A 21,600-nucleotide genomic window follows, 5' to 3' on the forward strand; every position below is an offset into this window, starting at 1 on the left:
TGACCCTCGTGAGCACTGTCAAGGGCGGCGTTGCGCTGGGATGCAGGGATGATGACACGTTGGCCACGGAAGAGGAGACCATCAGCAGTTGAGAGCTCATCGCGAACAGCGAAGTACGGCGGAGGCTAGCGGAGACCGAGGTGGGCTTGGCTGGCCACCCGTTGAGGATGAGGTCACGGAGGCGACACATGTCGGCATCAGCGTTGGTCGCGTTCCGAACGTTGACCAAGAGCGGGTCGGTGGAGCAATGCGATGTGACGGCAGACACATGCAGCTGTACTTCATCAGCAAGATCACTAGTAGGCGAGGACTCTTGCGGAGCACGGGATAGGGTGTCGGCAATGATGAGTGATTTGCCGGGCACATGGATAGCGGTTGGGTTGTACCTCATCAGCCGAATCAGGAGTCTCTGGCATTGCAGAGGAGAGCGGGCGAGATCAGCGGAGTTGATGAGAGGCACGAGAGGCTTGTGGTCAGTCTCGACGGTGAACTGAGGACCGCCGTAGATGTAGTGGTGGAAATGCTCGCATGCCCAAACGATGGCGAGACACTCTTTCTGAATCTGGGCATAGCGATGCTCAGTAGGAGATAGAGAGCGGGACGCATAGGCAACAGGGCGCCAGCGGGAGCCATCAGGCTGCAGGAGGACAGCACCCAGTCCGTAGCTACTGGCATCAGCACTAATACGTACGCGCTGGTCGGGCGAGAACAGTGCCAAGCAGGGAGCAGTAGTAGCGAGTTCCTTGAGGCGACAGAAGGCAGTTTCTTGCTGGGTGTACCACTGCCAGGCGGTGTCCGCCTCAAGAGACCACGGAGCGGGGCACTGACATTGGCCATATCTGGCACAAACTTTGACAGAAACGTGAACATGCCCAGAGCATGGCGTAACTCGGGCACGTTGGTCGGTGACTTCAGAGCTTGGATGGCAGACACATTGGCTGGGTCTGGGCGGACACCGTCAGCACCGATGAGGTGACCCAGGAACGTCAGGGACTTCATACGGAAGCAACTCTTGGCGGGGTTGAGGAGTACGCCTGCAGAAGCGAGAGCTGCGTGGACAGCAGTGAGGGCAGCATCGTGCTCAGCTAGAGTGGCACCGAACACGAGGATGCCATCCATGAAGACGACCACGTTGGGAATGTGCCCAACGATTTCCAGTAGGCGACGATGGAAAACCTCTGGCGCACTGGTGATACCAAAGGGTAAACGGTTGAAGTGAAACCGGCCAAACGGTGTCATGAAGGTAGTGAGTGACGCACTGTCATCAGCAAGTGGCACTTGCCAGAACCCAGACGCCGTGTCAAGCGACGTGAAGACCTTGGCTCCGGACAGCTTGCCCAGGGTGTCTTCGATGGTCGGCAGAGTGAAGTGTGAACGCTTCAAGGACTGGTTCAGGCGTTTGAGATCCACGCAGATGCGGACGGAGCCATTCTTCTTGAGCACGCGCACCATGGGTGCACACCAGTCGGTCGGATCGATGACTGGAGAGATGACTCCCATCTGGACCATCCGGTCAAGTTCGGTCTGGACCTTGGCTTGCAGGTGGATGGGAACTCGTCGTGCGGTCTGGCAGTGATATGGTTGAGCATTGTCTTGCAGCTCGATGGTAGCTGCAGGACCGGACATGCGGCCAATGACAGGAGGAGCGGACGGAGGGCTTGCGGATGCCTCGGATACATCCCAAGACAGGAGGTTCAGGTCCTGGCACACACTGCGGCTCAGGAGGTTGCTGGGGCCATCAACAACAATAACACGGAACGTGACGTTGCGGTCCTTCCAGGAGCTGGCAGCAACAAATGCGCCGTGCATGGGTAGAGGTTCGCCGTCAGGTCCAGTGACCTTAGTGGAGATCGGCGTGAGCTTAGGTTGAGGACTGAGGCTATTGTAGGAAGGAGTGTACAGTCTGCGCCAGAGTCCAGCTTGAACAACACTGACTGGCCATTGATGGGGAGCTCAACAAGCCAGGGTTCAGTTGAGTCAGGAATGGATACTGAACTCAAAACACAGATACTGGGTTCCTGTGACTCGGATGAAGCACTACCCATAAAATAACTCGCACTAGCACTAGCAGAATCACTCACCGGATGGTCAGACACCTCGCTCGCGCCCACTTGACGAGAGCTACGACACACTTTGGCAAAGTGACCACGACGTTGGCACTTACGGCACTCGACGGACCAAGCAGGACACTCGCGTCGCGAGTGACCACTGGATGAGCCACAGCCGGAGCAAGGAGCGCTCGGAGCAGAGGTTGCTGGCGGGCCACGTGTCGAGTAGCTAGGCGCGGACTGGTGAGATGCAGCGGGAGCAGCCTTCGGTCGGCCAGTTCCACGAGATTGTTTGTGATGTCCGCGAGCGACAGCGGCTGCGACGGAGGGCTGAGTGGCTGCGGAGCGTTGAGTGGCTAGCTGGATTTCGAGGGTCTCAGCTGCCTTGGCCTCCTTGAGAACATCGGCGAGGGTGAGGGAGCCTATGTCCTTTTTCTGCATCGCCTTACTCACTTCAGAATCGGCCATGTGGGCGACGAGGTGATCGCGGATCCGTTCTGACGGCTTGTCGAAACGGCATCTCGCCGCGACAGAGTGGAGTCGGCTTGGGAACGTGGCTACGGACTCACCGGGGAGCTGGCGGAGACGAGCGAACTGCGTCCGTTCGTGGATAACATTGTCCGCAGGTGCAAAGTATTTGTCGAAAGCATCGACCACTTTATCGAAGTCGTCCTTGTCGGAATCCTGGGCGAAGGACAACTCACGCTGGAAGATATCATCTGCAGTTGGGCCCAGAGAGTAAATTAGAGTGGAGATCTGGACGTCTGCGGATTCGGAAGAGAGTTTGGTAGCAATCTGGAAGCGTGAGAATCGGCTTTTCCAGCGGGGCCAATTCTCAGGTGCGGAAAAGTCGAAGCTTTCAGGGGGCTGAAATTCCGCCATGGCGAGCGGGTCCAGTGGCGAGGGTTCGGGGTACCAGTTCTGACACCAAGTGTTGCGTTACTGCAACAGCACTAAAGGGTAAATGCCCATGCACACTCTCTCAGTCCAACACAACCATCACACTCAGGAAGGAATTACAAACTATACTTGATGAAGACAGAAGGAGAAGTGGAGGACACAGGGAACAGAGTAGGCATGTAAACAGCACAGGCACGCAACAGTTACCGCCGGTGCATGCGAGGTGCATGTGCGTACGCGAAGGTGTGAAATAGGAAGCGGGGTCAAATTACATATGGATGCACTATGCCAAATATATAGGCACAGGTAGGTGACTGAACACCCTTCACTTAAGGAATGTTCAACTACACTGGTCAAACATACATCAATACACAGTTTTGGGTTAACTGGAGACAGGGGTGATGTTCTGCTCTACGTTACGGGAACTTCACGCAAAGAATCCCGGGAACACTCTTCGCATTTCGGTAACGTAAAGAAACCTGTTCTGCTCTATGTTCAAGTGGAGAAATCACTTGGAATGTGTACTAGGAATATCCCCTTTGTAGTAGTAGTGATAATGCATGGTGACACTCAGCGAAGCCTTGATAGAAGTTACTGCTAATTCCTTGACCTTTGGAATGACTGTTGCCGGTTCGAATCCCACAATTGCATGTGTTACCTTTTTGTGTCTTTTTCCATTTATGCCAATGATGTAATCATTACTCATTACTCTTTGTAGTAGATAGAGTAGTCACATGAGCTTCTCTGATTGGCTGTTGCTAGGCGCCAGTGCCTGGCCCTGGTATAAAGGCAGTGGTTTGTCCTCATTTCATTCTCTTTCTCTTCGGGTCCTGATGGCGTCGTGAGCTGCTGCTGGCTACTGTTCAAGTACTGTAACTATGACCTTCTCTTCCCTCTTCTTCTATTCCTCCATTGTTGTATGAAACTTTATACCTCACTCCATATACACTTACAGTCTTAGGCATGCTTTCCCTTAGTGGTGTATATGTATAGATTATAGACCGACTATGAGGTCTATAATCTATTTATCGTCTTCTCCACAAACTAATTTCTCTTTTATAATCGACATATCAATGCCTTTTCAAATTTAGATATCCACAGTACAATTTCTATAGCCGAGAAGGGAAATTCCCGGCTTGAACAGGATCTAGGATGCTGTAGTTTTGATCAGTACGGTACCGGATCGCGAGCTCGTGCATTTATGGGAAAATCCCCATACGCTTCTGCCATATCGGTCATTTTCGACTCGAACGCGTGCTTTTATGGGGAAGTCCCTGTACGCATTTGCCATGTCCGTCTTTTTCGACCTAATTTGGCATGCGCACCATGTGCTCGTCCTTTCTTTCAGTATGGCGACTCCAGAACGGTTTGGAACTTCTTCTGAGTCTGAGAGGAGACAAATCGTGGATGATGCAGTTCCCCAGAATACGAAGAGGTCAACTGGCACTTGGGTAACTGCATTCAATGTCTATTGTGGCGATCCGATCGATGTTTCAACAGTTTCAGAAGAAACTCTGGCCAAAAAACTCGAAGGATTTTATGCAGATGCCCGAAGGCAGGACGGGACCACCTACCAACGGGCAAGCTTGATTTCGGCGAGAGGTGCCCTGCAACGTCATGTTGCCAGTGCAGGCAGGACGTTCAACATTGCAACGGGTCCATGTTTCAAGAGAGCTAATTCAGTGCTCAATGGCGTGTTGAAGATGAACAAACGCGAGGGCAAGGAGGACGCAGTAGTCCACAAGGAATCGCTCACTGCTGAAGACTGGGATCGTCTTCAGACGTACTTCACGGACGTCGAAACGTCTAATGATCCGGTTCTATTAGCAAGGTACGTGTACAGCATTTCCTTGTAAATCGTTTTGTAACGTTGTAAGATTTTGAAGATTTTGTAAGACGAAATATTTACACTGAAAAAATCGAGAGTTTCTTGGTTTGATTTGTAGAAGAATAAAAAATCGTTTTGTAACCTTGTAAGATTTTGAAGATTTTGTAAGACGAAATATTTACACTGAAAAATGGTTCAGTTTCTTGGTTTGATTTGTCGAAGAATTCACACTGATGAGTTTCTATGGCGTGTGTTTTTTCATTTTGTAGGTATGTCTGGTTCACGGTTACTTCACAGTTCTGTCTGCGTGGTCGTGAAGTTCAAGCGCAAATGTGCAAATCCGACCTCTCGTTCCAAACTGATGATTGCGGCAAGCCATATATTACGCTGTCCAAGGATTTTGCATCGAAGAATCATCAGGGTGGGCTAGATGGTTCTGCTTTCACCTCGGCAGGCCGGATTCAAGACGAAACGCAAGTGAAGGTCCTTCAACGCTATCTGAAGATAATCAACCCGAATTGTGAGCGGCTTTTCCAGCGAGCCAACCTATCAAGATCCGGCACCGATAAGGTATGCTTATTCATGAATATGCCTCTTTCCCACAATTTGCTTGGTACCATGATGGCCAAGATTAGTGAAGCTGCTTCTTTATCTCGTACATACACGAATCATTGTGTTAGAGCCACTGCTATCTGGCGTATGAAAGCAAACAACGTAGATGATCGGAAAATTTGCTCTGTTTCTGGCCATAAGAGCGCATCATCATTGCAATCCTATGACCGTGTTTCCAATTCTGATGCTAAGGCAATGTCAAGTGCAATTTCTGGTAATAGTGTTGCTTCAAGCAAAGTAGACTGCCCTGCTGAATCTTTGCCACTGGCTGTTTCTAGTCCAGAACCAGATGTAGACCTTCCTTGTGTAGATGACAAGAAATCTCAGGCTGGTTTTGTTTTGAAAGACTGCCAGAATATCACATTCAATGTTCAAAATTCTTGGTTGCAACCAAGAAAGCGCTCATATCCGTTTTCTTTGAAGCTTAACAAGAAGGCTAGGAAGTGATTTTTCTGCCATTGCTTGCTCTTTTCTTAGCTTAGCTCGTGCTTCTGCTGCTTTGCTGTTGCTGGATTTTGTATGTGGTGCTCGCTCATCTTTCAGCATTATTTCCATAATTTCCTAAAAAGGAGTCAAATATAAGCAGTCAAATATAAGCAGTCAAATATATTCCATATTTGACTACTTAGTCAAATATGCAATATATTTGACTGCTTAGGTATCAGGGAAATTAGTGGGGTCAAATACTAAGAAGGCGATAAATCTCCATATACACCGCTAAGGGCGCGTTCAGACTGGCGTAAAAAACAAGCGGAATGTGAAAGTTGTCAAGGTGAATCGCTCACGTGACGTTCCCGCCAGCGTAAACACGGAAAAGGTTTCCCACCACTCCGCAGGCCAGTGGAATGCAGATTCCGGCGGCACGCGGAGCGCTTTTGATATCCTTGCAGCACACGTTCCGTCTTTTCGTTTATTTCATCCTCTACTCTTGCGTGCAGTCTGACTGCATGCATTTGAGTTTGGAGTTTTGACTTCTAGACTGCCAACTAACTTCTCCCATCATGCCGAAATCTTTGTTCGACTCAGCAATGGAGAGGGAGTTCATGGAGCTGTACGTGGTGATTTTTGCGGGCCGCTCTGCAGGCAAAACGCTTACTGCAAACGAGAAGCATACTCTGATCGCGGAGCGGATGAATGCCACCCAAGCACGAAACACTCCGGACATAGTATTCTTTCCGTCGACAAGCACAAGCAAAAGCACAATGATCCAGTATCTCAACAAACTGAATTGGTTTATTTTGATATCCAACTCAAACTGAGTCAACTCAAATTTTTCAAATGTCGAAGCTTCACATGTACTGGCCATTCCAGCGGGATACACGTGCAGTGTGATTGCGATTCCCGGGATTACGCTGCAGCATTCCGGCGGCTATTCACGCCAGTCTGAACACGCCCTAAGGGGAATTAGCAGTAGTTGTCAGCGAGGAACAAGCCATTAGGAGGTCACACACGGTGAATATGGAGAGGTATAAATATATTATAACAAAGGAACCTCGTGTATATCGAGATATATACACCAGTTATAAAAGCCTCGGCTTCGCCTCGGTTTTCATACTGGTGTATATATCTCTATATACACTCGGTTCCTTGTTATAATATATACACATAACATCAAGAAAGAGTGTCTTGTTGTAGATGTGCGAGTGCTTTGTGGGCGCTAGAGTTTGAGCTGGTTACGATTCAGTAACACCTTCCATACTGTGTAGTTTTCCACCTGCATTTGAATGATACCCAGCAGTTCCCTAAGCCTTTTCTTTGCGTGTGCCACAACGAAGAGAACCTCATCTGCGCATAGAAATCTGAACCCCAAACATGCAAAGGCGTGAACTCTAACCCAGACACATGTTCTCCACTCGATTCCTCTATGTTTCACGTATAACTAAAGCGGGATTCACAGAAGCTTTTTTGCGATGCGACACGCGATGCGACGCGATCTGCGACGGACGCGTGCGATGCGAACTCGCGAAATACCATTCACAGAAGAAGTCAGTGATGCGACAAAATCTTGCTGATTTGGCTACGTCACCATGATATTCGCGGTTTGATACAACTTGTACAAATTTATAGGCAACTCTTGAACCTTTGTACAACTTTGCTGTAGAAAAGGTCAAAATCGTACGCCAAATCGCTTGTCGCATCGCAAAAGTTGAGCCAAGCTCAACTTCTGCGATGGCCCAGTTGCGGCAGTTGCGTGGGGTGCGACAAGGTTGCGATTTGGGGTTTTCCCGGTTTCGCGCATGGCGTGTCGCATCGCAAAAAAAGCTTCTGTGAATCCCGCTTAAGCCTCACTATTGATCACTTGGCCACTCGATAAAGAGTTTAATATCATCGTTGAGCCAGGATCTTGTATCGCGTTTTGGTGGATAATTCAAATGCTTCACTCAGCGCGCGTAGTCGCTTAACCAGTATCACTATCACCACAGTATTTTACTGAATTTCAAAAATGTCATCTCCAAAAGTGTTGGACTGTGCTGGCAGTGGCATTGGTTTTAAGAGGCGATTAACCCTTCGTGACCCCATCGATCGATATCGATCGATTGGTATACAGTGGCACTAAAAATATAATATCTCTGGTGTTCCTTCTCCGATGTTCATAAAAAAGCATCTAGGTCTCGAGAGGAACCTTGACTATCACGTCGAAGTTATCAGAAGTCTCTACGAGGTCCGATCCCGCCGTGGTGAGACTCGAGGTCGGCGGAAAACTAAAAAATTCACTCCGATCGAAAAATTCAAATTTTCACACTGCACTTGGCAGGGATTTTCCCTGGAGTGCTACGTCATACACAAGCATGCTGCACACCAAAATGTTGCGCTTGATGCGAGCTTTCTGCTGTAGTTTATTTGAAGTCGATGTGATGAAGGAGAATGGAATGGCGGCTGTTTGAACTTTGCTGGAGCTGTTTTGAGCGGCGTTCTAGGCCACGCAGACCAGAGGCCGTGCAGGTAGCTGGCTTGAGTGTGGTATTAGTCGCTTCGTCTTGGAAATACCTTTCCAGCGGTGGCAAGTTTGTAAAAATCGGTGAATGTTTGGCAGAGATACAAGCGAAAGTGCATGTTATTTGGAGGTGAGTAAATTGTCGTACTTTCAGTGGGGTCACAAAGGGTTAATTAATTGGCTTCAGCGGAGCCATCGAATGTGAAAAGAAACTGCATAGCACATGAATTCGAACTGATCTGCACTCGGAAGAAAGCCAAAAGGCGCTCAGCTCGATAACAAACTGCTCAGCCTAATGCAGATCCAAGCTTGTCAACTTCCCTTTCTACGTCGCGAGTCACGCCTTAAGTTTTATGTGATTGTTCACAAACACCGTGCGAACAGCACAGATGCATACATGAGCACTGGGTATGCATACATGAGCACTGGGTCGTGAACTGTGCTAGGTAGGAGATCTACAAGACTGAGAACAATGGCGGTGACTACCGAAATCAGACACAACCCATGGCAGCATGCAACACTTACAACCCACTGCTCGATGTTGGTGAGATCGAGTTGATTCGCAAACTACATACAAACCCAGGGAAAACAACACAGCAACACGGTTGCCCAAAGTCAATTATTGAAAACAAACCGCAAATACAGGTGAGTGCACATGCACAAGCAGGCACACACATGCACGCACGCACACCGGGAGCGATCAGTTTTTTGGGGAAAGGGTTGGTATGTGGACACTATGGTGACGGTGGCAAAGAGCTCCGTCCACGCAATACACTTCTGTGACTGGTGACCTCTCCAGTGGCCCTGTAACCACCAGCCTATGAAGAAAAGCCTGGACAGGTTTTTTTCCAGAGATCTACACGTACACACCGGACAAATGCAAAATGCAAGATGGAGATCGACTTTCCTCAGGCCAGTGACCGGGCTAGAGCGATATCATTGCCAACCAAGCAGTGCTGCATAGAAAGCGTGTCATCGGGGATACAGTGGATGAATGATTGGCCCCGTAGTACTAACAGGTGCATAATTAGATGTCACTTTTGCATCGCCCACAGCTTCTTGGGCAGCACACCCAAACTGGAGACCTGTGTTTGGGACAAGATAAAGTAGGAGCTGACCACCCAACCTGCTATAATTTCACAAAATATAGACTCACCTTGTTGTATGTCCTGTACTCATCCGGTCGCAAGCGCTGCATGTAGAGAAGGAAATGCAGAGGGGACACCATTTCTGAACATGCAAGTACAGCCATTTCTCCCCCCCCCCCCCAACCCCAACCCCCAACTTTCCCCATCTCTCCCCCTATTTCTGTAAAGGTGCTGTAACTGATACAGGGCGTCACAGGGCATTGTGCAGTGGTGTCCTCCGGGAAAAAACAAGCATTTTTCGGCCAATATGGCACGCTTTAGCGCTCTACATGCGCTCTGGCGGACCATCCCGGACGGAAAGTGGTATGACCATGGTCTTACTGGCCGTACTGTGTGCGACACCCTTGTCGTATTTGAGCAGACTTCAAAATGCAGTGCAACCCCATGATCCAGTGCGCAACCTGTCCCCATGATCCACTGTGCAACCTGTCCCCATGATCCAGTGTGCAATCTGTCCCCATGATCCACTTTTCTTGCCACTCGCGCCGCAACACTACAGCAATGATATGCTCAGTAAAATGTCCATGCTGCATCAAATAGAGACGCAAATCAGAATAGCAAGAGCAGATAATATTTCCAGGCTGCAAGATTTTTACTAATGTTTTATCGATCAGCCCCATTTCGTGCATGAACACTCAGTGTGCTGTCAGTCTGAACACACAATTTTAGGGTTCACGGATTGGCATGCTAGCGTCGCCAGCTACATCATGCACGTGACAGGTGCGTGCATATACTGTACCACACAATCGGTCAGTGCTCAAATCGCATTTTCCCATCAATATCACACTCACTTTCAACTCCACGGGATTCATTACGGTTGGCTCAAACTGCCTGAATTTTTGAATCCACACGCACGAAAGACATTCCAAGACTTCCATCGTTCGTATTTTTTCAAACGAGTTCCGGGTTTTCCAGTAACTTTGGCCAAAGTTCTGCTAAAAAAACAGGGGGAGCCGCTGCGTTTCCGTAAAATATTGAACGGTAGAAGGATAGCCAAGGTCGAGAGCAAAACAACAAGCCATCATTTGTCAAAATCGAACAAGAAACGGCTCAGCGCATCTATTTTCCGTGCACGCGCGCGCGTACTTTGGCCGACAAGGTGTGTTTCTGAAGAAGAAGAATAACAAGAGCAGCAGCGCTCGGAACAGCCGTGCTGGATACTTCCAATCCCGACACGATGGAGCGTGTTGGCTGTCGTGAGCTGCTGAAACGACCATGACATTTCTTTTTCTTTGTATACCCTACATATCTTGACGTGCCCTTGCTCAGTTTCGGCCTCTTTACAGGAAGAATATTTTCTTCCTCGGCATCAGCGGCCAAACAGCAAGAAGAGCAACAGATCGAGATTTGCAGGGCAAACAAAGGATGCGTGCAGCTACATCTAGTCAGGTTCGATGCAGCTGCGCTTTGCCAGAACCTCAGCAGATAAGAAAAGACGACAGAGTGTCTCAGATGGAACTGGATCTTTCGCCAAGACCGCCACCGCCGCCATCATCAAGTCCAGGTCAGTCAGAAAAACCGAAGCAAAAATGCAAAGCCCGAGTGAAGTGAAGCCACTGAAGCCAAGGAAAATTCAAAAAGTACGCTCTCCGGCTAGACTTCGAGTCGATATTTTTTTACTTCGATAGGCGCTGTCGCGGCCTGTAGCGCGCGTCCATAATCCAAAACGGAGACGCACGTGATGGGTACTTTTAGTGGCAAGCCGTGAACCCTAAATTTCAACGTATACACTACGGCCGTCACCTACCGTGTTTATAGGGAAACGATCACGCCACATTGCAGCCAAGGTGCTCGGGCTATCTGTCACAGCTTCTGTCATGGACTTAGTCAGCTCTGTTACACTGGCGATGCTGCTCCCATCCCTCTCTGGCGTAGAGCTGTTGTCAGGACTCACCGCCGTGGAGCTAGGCACATCGACCGCCACAGCTTGCGTTGCCGAGTCAATTTGATCTACAGACGGTCCGTCATCAGGCCCAGGGCTGTCATCAACGTCCACCTGCCGTTGCACCCTCCCATGTGCCTGGTAAACGACACATCAAAACCCCACATGTGTTGGTTCATAAACCAAAAGAATTGGGGTAGGGAGGCATCAGCGGTGGTGGTCCTGCTCCGGCCAGATCCCAATGCCAAAGAAGGTAACATGCATACAGTTTGAGCACAGATAGTATCATCATCATTATCATCATCATCATCATCATCTGCGTTGCCGAAAAAATAATAGTAAAATTAAAAAAATAATAATAATAAACGGCACTATGCAGCTGTGTAAGCAGTAGATGCACAGTGTGACTGCTAGACATCTCTGTCAGATGCCAACTGGCAATTCTCATGCAGAGAATCGCTACTATAGAATAGTACAATATGTGCCCAGATTCCACGGCAGGACTACCAATTGGCACTCGGCGATACCTCTTGCTGCGGATCATGACTGTACTTCCACGCCTTTTGTTGAGCAGTCAGCTACGGTCTCAAAATCATGCATGGTAACTTCAAGCCAAGAGAACTTGCACCTGCATTTTTCATCTTTCCTGTACTTCAGTTGCATTTGTGTCACAGGTTGAAGAACATGCATGCATGCAAAGCATCTCACAAGTATGCGTTGGGATATACCCAAATTTACACTTGAAAAAGTCTAGGCTTTAAGTGTTATTGGGTCCTGATACCGGCAAATGCACAGTACACGTGCCACTTTGCTCAAAAGGGTTTGGGGGCCGGGCAGGCCGCAAGAGTTGAACATGTCCAGTTTTCCCAGTCCTGGCTATCAGCGGTTTACCATAATGATGTTGGTACGCACTGGCTTGCATAACCATATTCTGCTAGGAGAGATTGCAATTGGCACTTCCGGCCCCCTGACCCCGTGCATACCGGCGATATGTGAACCAGCGCTAACAGCGCTCCGATTCCTGGAAGATAGCATAGTCACATGTGCAGACTGCAAACACGAGCATCAAGATCCATTGCTAAAGGAACAACAAAAACTGTTCCTGGTGTCGTTCCGTTCGTCTTTGTCCGAGTCTCTTCGTCTTCCCTAATACATGTCATTCCCACCTAGCCTGTTCCCGTTGTCCGTAATGTCTGGAGAGTATTCGTCTTGTTCGTACTCTGGTAAGACTGGGAATTACAACGTACGGCATTGCTGATGCGTAGAGCGTGGTACTTCAACCAGGCAAGTGGTGAGAGGTCCTTTGGAAGTGCTGCACCAGCAATCGGGTACACAACTTCACCTGCAGGAACAGGGAGACATGAACGTGCACAGGCAATTGCTGGACAACTCGATACAGCATCAGACACCGTACTGCAGCACCTGTGAAGGAATCGTGGGTAACGGGAAAGTGAGCATGCACCAGAGCTATGGCATACACCAACTGCAGACACATGACGTGCTTCAACTTTTCAGCAGTGCGCAAGGGTACGGAAAGATGACCGCCATACAGTATAACAACGACTTGTTAACGAGGTGATGCAATTAGCGTTACATCATCAGTTTAGATGCTTTGGCGAGGTCGCCGCACAGCGCTGCACAGTCTTCTACTAGCATCTCACGCTGTATGCTTAGGTCCCATTAGAAAATCCACAGAATCATTCGCATAACCTCTGTGCACTACTAGCTTCCCTTACATCTCTCTCGCTTCCCTTACATTTTCCACCTAGCGTCTCTACACAGGCTCTTCAGAACACGACCACTGGCACTGGATTATGTACCACACAACTACACGACCGTCGTTCTGATGTTTTCATGCAAAGATGGGGCAGCCCCCCCCCCCCACGTGGGCATGGAGCAGTTCAAACGTGCTGCTTACAATGGACTGCAGTGTAGACTGTACCTGGATTATGTGTGAGAGGAAATTGCAGGAAACAGGGCAGCATCACCCAAACAGTGACTTTTCGCGTACCAGGAAGCACTTGTGCTTTTGTAGGAGACTTTCATGCGGTGGTATTTTGTAGTCTTCTGGAGCTTCTGGAGATAGCAGCTCAATAGCTCCATAGCTTAGTTGGACTAGAAGAGCTAGCTGATTCAAGTGGAACATTTTGGTGGATTGAATACACTCCGCGTGCAGTGAAGACGTACTACAGATGCGTTGAACTTGGTTACGTTGGTGGACAGTTAGTCAGAACCAGTAACATCTTGTCCTTTCTTTTTCTCCTGGATTACTTTGGTTACGGATTACTGGGGACTGACGGAGGCTGCACTGGAGAAGCTGAACGCCTTCCATAGACGTCAACTACGGTTACTTGTTCGGAATTAGGTATCCCGCCATCATCTCCAACAAAGACCTATGACTATGTTCCAGAGCACACGCACAGCCACTCTCGCACACCGTTGCTGTCCGCCGTTTCCGGATGCTGGGTCATGTTCTGAGGATGCCCTCAGACGCCCCGCCACAGCAGGCAATTGACAACTACTTCCTCCGTTAACAAAAACTTCGTGATGGAATTTTGAGGGGCTGATTTGGGCACAAACTGCCGTGAAATCAGTCGCAATCACTTTCTTGGCCTTCCCTGGCATGCCATGACAGAGGTACGATGCAAGGAAAGCGACCTTTCACAACAAGCCGAGCGGAATCAATGGTTGCGCTGTGCTGTCCCCGGGGAAAATTGCGATTCCGCGGCCGCGTTTTTTTCCGCGTTTTTTTGCGATTTTTTAAAAGACCGCGTTTTCCGCGATTTTCCCGCGTTTTTTGAACTTTTTTGTTGCACTACACGTACACACAGTGCACTGTTCGGTCAGCAACGTCTCATCGTGGCGGCTTTTTACTCAAATATGACGAGTGCTTACACTAGAGACTTGTAACTGATTGATTTCACTACATACTCACTGAAAATTGCCGCACATAAATATTATTCACCGCATATTTACCACAAATTCACCACAAATTATGCCATATTATGCCGCGTTTTTTGCGATTTTTTTCCGCAATTTTCCCCGGGGACAGGCTGTGGAAACATAGGTCATGACAGTCATGGCGAGCGAAACTGAAATACCACTTCTCCGAGGGGATATTGCGTTGCTTGGCCTCACTGTCACTTTAGCACTGATTAAGTTGGAGATTGATAGAGAGCGATGAAACGGAGCAGCGAGCCCACACAATGAGCGAGTGAACAAGGAGCTGCTCCGATCGCACGGCTCAATGAAAATAAGTCTGAACTCAAGATCTTGTTCAACCTGCGCAAAGCCCAGATTCGAATGCTGATGACCATGCATTCTTTCAGAAGTCCGCTGTCCGATGCGAGTCTCGTGGCTAAAGAAAGTCGACTGGACTTGCTAGCCGCTGCCGTTCAGTGCTGGCAGGGGAATCCATTAGAGAAAATGGAATCAGTTTGGCTGTGCCTTTACTCCTCATTTCGCGGAGTTCGGACAGCGAAGATGAAACCAAGGAGTCGTAAAATGTTTTCACGACTCATTGGTGGAAACGAGTAATCGCCATTGCGGCGAATCACGCAGCTTGAAAGCCAACTTACTTCCAACGACGGCGACATCAAGGTCAGCGGAGTGTGATCAAAGAAGCCGAGGCAAGGCTGAAACGAGCTGAACAACGACTCGAGAGAGAGAGATGACGACTCGCGTACAGCAGATGACGACAGCGACGCATGTCAAAAATGAATCGAGCGAAAGCGACGCAAACTGAACTCTCTGCTCATTCCCCCAACAGTTTCTCTTGTAAAGACGCTGTACATAGGCTGAATCACCTTCGTCCAGTGATTTGCAGTCGATACAAACTGTTCTTGATCTGTTCTAAGCGTTTTCATATCCATCAAAATCCATCACGAAGTTTTTGTTAACGGAGGAAGTGTAATAGGTGTATGTATGCTACGACCTGAATACTCACTATTTGTATTTCCCGCTCGTTCCCCTTGGCAATGAGCCACTCACATAGAAGAGCGCATGCTCCAGGTTCTGTTCTGTTGTAGTCTAGTCTTGAGTTGTCGTTGTCCTGTTCTCCTTGTCTACACTCTTCTCGAATACTTCTATAAATTATCCAATCATATAAAACCCCTGTGTTCCGGTGTGAGGGGGCATCATTAGCCGGGAGCAGCTAACACTGGTGGCAGCGGAAAACGTCCACCACTACATCGCTGGCGGAGTATGTACGCCTTCGGAGATCGCCGACTATGAAGAACCACGAAGGCCCACGCAAGTGAAACCATATCCTCATCCACTCTCTTCGTCAATATTTTCCTATCTGCATTGTGTTTCTTTCTGCTCGTCGTTTTCTTGTTGCATGCATTGTTTACCATGGTTTACAGTCCATAGGTCAAGCATTGGCGCCAACCTGTCTGGCCAAACATTTTCGTAACATTTTCTGTGTCCGTGTTTTGTGCATACTGGCTGCTGTCTAGTGTCTTGTTAGGATATCTGCTAGCTGGGTAGTAGAGTCTAGCTACACTGTGTCCGTAGAGTAGTTGCCTATTTGGAATTGTCTCTGCCAAATTTAGTTGTTTGCCGCTACGCACGATAGGTTACGTAATAGATTTAGAATTAGATCGATAGTTGATCGAGGCGTCGATCGAGTCCACGGGAAATTTTTGCAGATAATTTTTTTCGAAAATTCAAAAATACAAAAACAATTTTTTTTTTCACAATGGGCCGTTCAGCGAAATCCAAGAGACAAGAAAAGCTAGAGCGTAGCTTCGCTGAAGCTGGCTGTGACATGAGCATTGCTGAAGAGCGCGAGAGTTCGCCGGTACAAGGGTTGTCCCATCGTTTTCGTTTGCCGGACACAGACACACCACATGCACGTCCACTGCCGAAGCCAGTCTTGCTTCCTGAGACATTCGGAAATCAGCCAGGCCAAGATTTCACCACGTACATGAGGCATTTCGTCCACACATGCGAGCTGAGTGGGTACGACGACGACCAAAAGCTACGGCTACTACCTGCTCGCCTTGTTGGTACAGCTCATGAGATGTTCACCGAAATTCTAACTCACACGCGTGACATAAACTTTTCCGACGCAGTCGAGGCTCTGCATGTCCGTCTTGAGCCGCCCCAGCAAGCATTGATGCACGAGGCCAGTCTTCGCCAGCGAGTGAAGCTGGCGAGTGAAACTCAGCACGGGTATGCCACGGAACTTCGTCGGCTCGCTCGTCGAGCCTACCCAGGACAACAAGGTGCACTGCTTGATTCAATGCTTGTGCAACTTTTTATTGATGGCCAGGCATCGAAGGATTTGCGCTTGGCGTTGGCGTCACCTCGGCCCACTGATTTGGATGCGGCGGTCCAAAAGGCCATCGAGGTAGGTGCTATTTATGCTCGCGAGCAGGCCCGCACCGTACCTCACCAGTACGCACAGCCCGTATTTGCTGCTGCTCCGGAAGTGAAGCCCCGTCATGGTCGTGACCCCTACACAGCAGTCGGTCCACTGAAGTCGGAATCTGAGCGAGACCAGTTGGCTTCGCTTTTGTCGAGTTTTGATTCGCGTCTCTCTGCTTTGGAGGCGAAAATGGAGAGCGTGAGTCTGTATCGCCCCACCCGACCCCAGCAAGACCATGTCCGTTTTGTTGCTCGTGGTGCTGGTGCTGGTGCGCCTAGTCGTGGTCGTGGCCAGAGTTTTGCGAGGCCTGTCCGTGGAGTGTGCCATGGATGTGGTGAAGAGGGCCACTTCATTGCATCTTGCCCGCACGCAAAAAACTAGGTTGGACTGGTGACACGGGGCCGCCGTCAGTCGTCCGAGTGGAGCCCCTCGAGGAGGTATGTGGTGCGATCTCACCCATTATTGTGCACGTTGATGTTTGTCTTTCGTCTTCGTATTCGTCTCCTGTTGTTGCTCTTGTTGATTCGGGTTCAAGTGTGTCGTTAGTGCATTCTAAATTGTTGCCTAATTTGACAGAGCGACCTCCTCTAGAGTCTGCTCCGCGGTTGTGTGCAGTCAATGGCGCACAACTTCCTGTCGTTGGATCCATGGATCTGTGTATGTCGCTAGGAAATCTGTCTTTCCAGCACACGGTTGTTGTCTCTCCTGGTATTCACTGCGACATGATTCTTGGTTCCGATTTTTTGTTGCAGCATGGTGGTGTATTAGATATTGCTCGTGGTGTTGTGATGTTTGGCGATGTGTCTGTTCCGTTGCATGTTTCTGGTTCTGGGTGTCCTCCGTCACGTACGCCCTATGATCGTATTGTTCCGCGTAATACTTCCTCCTCATGTAATACTCATACTCCTCATTCTGATTCTGATGCATGCTCCGACGATGTACCTGTTTCGTCGTATTCTTCTCGTGTTGCCCTTGACGATTCATTGTCTGCACGGGTTGTTGAACCCATGGCTCAACCTGGCGTTGTCCCGGCGTGTGCGCCCGAAAGTGTGGCCGACCCTGTGGTATACTCATCTCGTGTGGTGTTTGAGATGGAGTTGTCGGTACCTGCAGGACATGTTGTCTTGGTGCCTTGTGCAGCTGTTGATGTGTGCACGGTTGCGATGGATTGCGTGGCAGATCCATTGGAGTCCTTTATGGCGAAGCATCCAGATGTGGCAGTGACTCCTAGTCTTGTAACTGTTGGCCCTAACCAAACACGTGTGGTTGTGGCTGTTGAAAATCATGCAAATCATCCTATACTCATTCATAAAAATACCAATGTTGCCGAACTTCATCAAATTCCTACAGATTGTGAACATATTGACGACACTGAAGCTATGGTTTCCTCAGTTTCACCCGACCCGATCCCGCTAACTGAGCAACGCAAGAAAGTCATCGATGAATATATCAACGCACAAAATCATCTCTCCACAGAACAGTCTCGCACGCTCACTGAACTACTTCATGATAACCACGATTTATTTATCTTGCATGATGATGACTATGGCTACTGTGACATATTCCCTCATAAAATTAACACAGGACAAAATAACCCTATAAAACAACCTACCAGGCGGATTCCATATCACCGCCGGAAGGCTCTGCAAGATCTACTGAATACGCTGTTAAAGCAAGGCATAATACAAGAATCGATTAGTCCGTGGGCATCACCCATAGTATTGGTGCCAAAGAAGGATGGCTCTCTTCGACTCTGTATCGACTACAGGAAGTTGAACTCTGTCACCGAGCCTGATGCTTACCCGATTCCCCGGGCGGATGACATGCTTGATTCCCTGTCTGGCTGTCGGTATTTCACGTCCCTTGACTTAGCGTCAGGGTACTGGCAAATAGCAATGGAAGGAAGCGACAAGGCTAAGACGGCATTTACCACGCCACTGGGCTTGTTTGAGTTTAATGTTCTGCCGATGGGCTGCAGGAATGGCCCAGCGACATTTCAGCGCGTAATGGAAGCAGTCCTGAGTGGCTTATGTAACACACCGGCCCAGCCATTCTGCCGTGTGTTCTTTGATGATGTCCTGAATGCCAGCGAAACACTGTCTGGCCAACTCTTTCTGCTGCCCGTGTTCGCGCGAGTTCGGTCCGCTGGACTGCGGTTCAATCTGAAGAAATGCTCCTTCTTCCAGGAGGAGGTCACTTTCCTAGGACACCGCGTGTCAGCGGAGGGCATCTCCCCGAATGAGGCCAAACTCGTCGCGGTCAGGAACTGGAAGACTCCGAAATCTGTCACAGCTGTCCGCGAGTTCCTTGGCTTCGCTGGATATTATCGCCGCTTCATCCGTGGGTTCGCCCAGCGTGCTGCTCCGCTGACTGCTCTGACAGGCAAGAATGCTCGCTTTGCGTGGTCGAAAGCTTGCGAAGCGGCGTTCCAGGCTCTGAAGCGTTCGCTTGCCAGTGCGCCGGTGATGGCGTACCCCCAGTTTGAAGCTTCAGCAGGTGCATTCATTCTGGACACCGATGCGAGCAATGTGTCGATTGGTGCAGTCCTCAGCCAGATCCAGGATGGAACTGAGCGACCAATTGGGTACGGCAGCCGTGTACTGACGAAAGCTGAGCGCAACTACGATGCTAGCGATCGTGAGGCCCTTGCTCTGGTCTATTTTGCGGAGTATTTCAGGCACTACTTGTTGGCACGACCATTTGTTGCCAGGACGGACAATACTGCGTTGACTGCACTCCGGAACCTGAAGGAACCCCGCGGACGGAAAGCACGTTGGCTTGACTGTTTATCCGAATATGAATTCCGAGTCGTCTACCGTCCAGGTCGCCAACATCTGAATGCTGATGGTCTGTCGCGCTTGATAGCCGAACCTGAAGCACATGTGCACAGTGAGTCTCCGCCACTGGCACCAACGCCGCCGCAAGATGCTGCCCCGTCTCCTCCGCCGAGTCCGCCGCCTCTTGCCCGTGATGTTCCGTTGTCAGCTGCTGATGAAGTGCCACTTGCTGTTGATGTTCCTCCGGCTGCTGAGATTATTCCTCCGGCCGTTTTTGTTCGTCCTCCTGGTTCCTCTGCTGCTGGACCGTTGCCGGATTGTTACAAGCCTCAGAGTCTTCTTGCTCCGTATGCTGATCCTGCTCTGTCTGAGTGTTTCACCCGATATGATGCTGCCAGTGGCAAGTTTGTTCGTCCGCCTGAAGCCGTTTCCCGTCCTCCCGACTGTCAACCGCCTGCCGTTACTGCTTCTCGTCCTGACCCGATTACGCTGCCTGATGATGATTTGCCGCGCTGCGTTCCGCCGCTACAGCCACCGTCGTCTGATCCGGTCCGTACTTCTTCTCCTGTTTCTCGTCGTTCTGGCCGTGTCCGCACTGCACCTGCTCGACTAGCTGACTATGTCCTGGACTGAGTTTATTATTTGGTTTGTTTTCTTTTGTTGTTTCCTAGGTATTTCGTTCATTCCCGTGGACGTGAATTTTAGCTAGGGGGGCACAGTGTAATAGGTGTATGTATGCTACGACCTGAATACTCACTATTTGTATTTCCCGCTCGTTCCCCTTGGCAATGAGCCACTCACATAGAAGAGCGCATGCTCCAGGTTCTGTTCTGTTGTAGTCTAGTCTTGAGTTGTCGTTGTCCTGTTCTCCTTGTCTACACTCTTCTCGAATACTTCTATAAATTATCCAATCATATAAAACCCCTGTGTTCCGGTGTGAGGGGGCATCATTAGCCGGGAGCAGCTAACAGAAGTACTTCCGTCGAGATGTCACCGGTGTGCGTGGACGAATGAAACCGAACCAGCTGGCCACGGCAGTCAAGGCAAGCGCTGCTGCCAGAGACATGCCACTGAAGACCATGACCAGATGACCGATCTGAGTGGGCTCAGAATACGCGCTTTGGACAAGCAACCATGGAGGGAACTCTCAGCCTGAGCTGGTTTTGCTTGCGGCTGCAATGCACGGGGTAGTACTAGTACTAGTGAACCCTGGACAGAAGCTACTCCATCGGACACGCACACACAAACAGGCACCGAGATTCCCCCATCAACAGTGCCCTCACCCTCTACAACTCACTCCCTATCGACATCACAACCCTGTCCCCGGGGAAAATTGCGGGAAAAAATCGCAAAAAAACGCGGCAAAAAAACGCGGCATAATATGGCATAATTTGCGGTGAATTTGCGGTAAATATGCGGTGAATATTATTGATATCATCTCGCGGCGGCAAGTTTGCAGTTGATATGAGGCAATTTTCAGTGAGTATGTAGTAAAATCAATCAGTTACAAGTCTCTGGTGTCGGCGCTCGTCATATTTGAGTACAAAGCCGCCACCGGATGAGACGTTGCTGACCGAACAGTGCACTGTGTGTACGTGTAGTGCAACAGAAAAGTTCAAAAAACGCGGGGAAAAACGCGGCCGCGGAATCGCAATTTTCGCCGGGGACAGACAACCCAACCTCGCAGAAAGTCTTTCCGAAACAATGCATCCAGTCTTCTTTTGAGCAGTACCTGTTCCTGCTCCGCGCATCCCCCTGGTTTCTGATATCTCGAACGCGTACTTAACTATCTCGATCACCCCTGCTAACGTTATTGCCCCCCCCCCCCCCCCCCCGGTTAATTTCCATCTAGTTGTTTCTGGCTAGTACCAGTTCTAACGCACTTAAAGGGGAAGTTAAGGCAAAAATTAAAATTTCACCAGTTGTAGTCTTCGGGGTGCTGAGTCGAATGGTCGTGGTCCGAGGAAGCTGAGACGCTCCCTTCCTACTTGAATCCCAATCGAACTCGCGCACTTCCACCGAAACTGGGTGACTGCGCCCTACTAGATGGGGATTTGTATGCAAAATGTCACTAAAAGCGCCCTTTCGTTCTTATAAAA

At 49.5% G+C, this 21,600-nt stretch overlaps 2 protein-coding genes across 6 annotated transcripts in view; one reads left to right on the forward strand and one right to left on the reverse strand.

The window, feature by feature from the left end:
• The window catches only part of LOC135815328 (uncharacterized), a 46,049-nt gene that overhangs the window by 22,726 nt on the left and 1,723 nt on the right, over window positions 1–21,600 (reverse strand). For all 5 annotated transcript variants that reach the window (XM_065328609.1, XM_065328608.1, XM_065328607.1 and 2 more), the window contains exons 2-5: window positions 12,601–12,695; window positions 11,219–11,491; window positions 9,480–9,515; window positions 8,849–8,890 (exon numbers count right to left, since the gene is read on the reverse strand). In XM_065328609.1, coding sequence (XP_065184681.1) covers window positions 8,849–8,890; window positions 9,480–9,515; window positions 11,219–11,491; window positions 12,601–12,695 — 446 coding nt within the window. The remainder of the gene's footprint in view (window positions 1–8,848; window positions 8,891–9,479; window positions 9,516–11,218; window positions 11,492–12,600; window positions 12,696–21,600) is intronic.
• Window positions 4,307–6,052, forward strand: LOC135813677 (uncharacterized). The gene is made up of 2 exons (XM_065326720.1): window positions 4,307–4,779; window positions 5,046–6,052. Exons 1-2 carry the CDS (start codon window positions 4,652–4,654, stop codon window positions 5,833–5,835), a joined length of 918 nt encoding a protein of 305 aa, XP_065182792.1. The 5' UTR covers window positions 4,307–4,651; the 3' UTR covers window positions 5,836–6,052.

This window comes from Sycon ciliatum, chromosome 4 (assembly GCF_964019385.1).
Source record: "Sycon ciliatum chromosome 4, ocSycCili1.1, whole genome shotgun sequence".
Classification (NCBI taxonomy): Eukaryota; Metazoa; Porifera; class Calcarea; order Leucosolenida; family Sycettidae; genus Sycon; species Sycon ciliatum.

What these genes read in the sequence shown, in the direction of transcription:
- LOC135813677 (XM_065326720.1), top strand. Translation starts at nt 4,652, where the DNA reads ATGAACAAACGCGAGGGCAAGGAGGACGCAGTAGTCCACAAGGAATCG. An exon ending in GATCCGGTTCTATTAGCAAG is followed by an intron (nt 4,780 to 5,045) that starts GTACGTGTACAG and finishes TTCATTTTGTAG; the next exon opens with GTATGTCTGGTTCACGGTTA.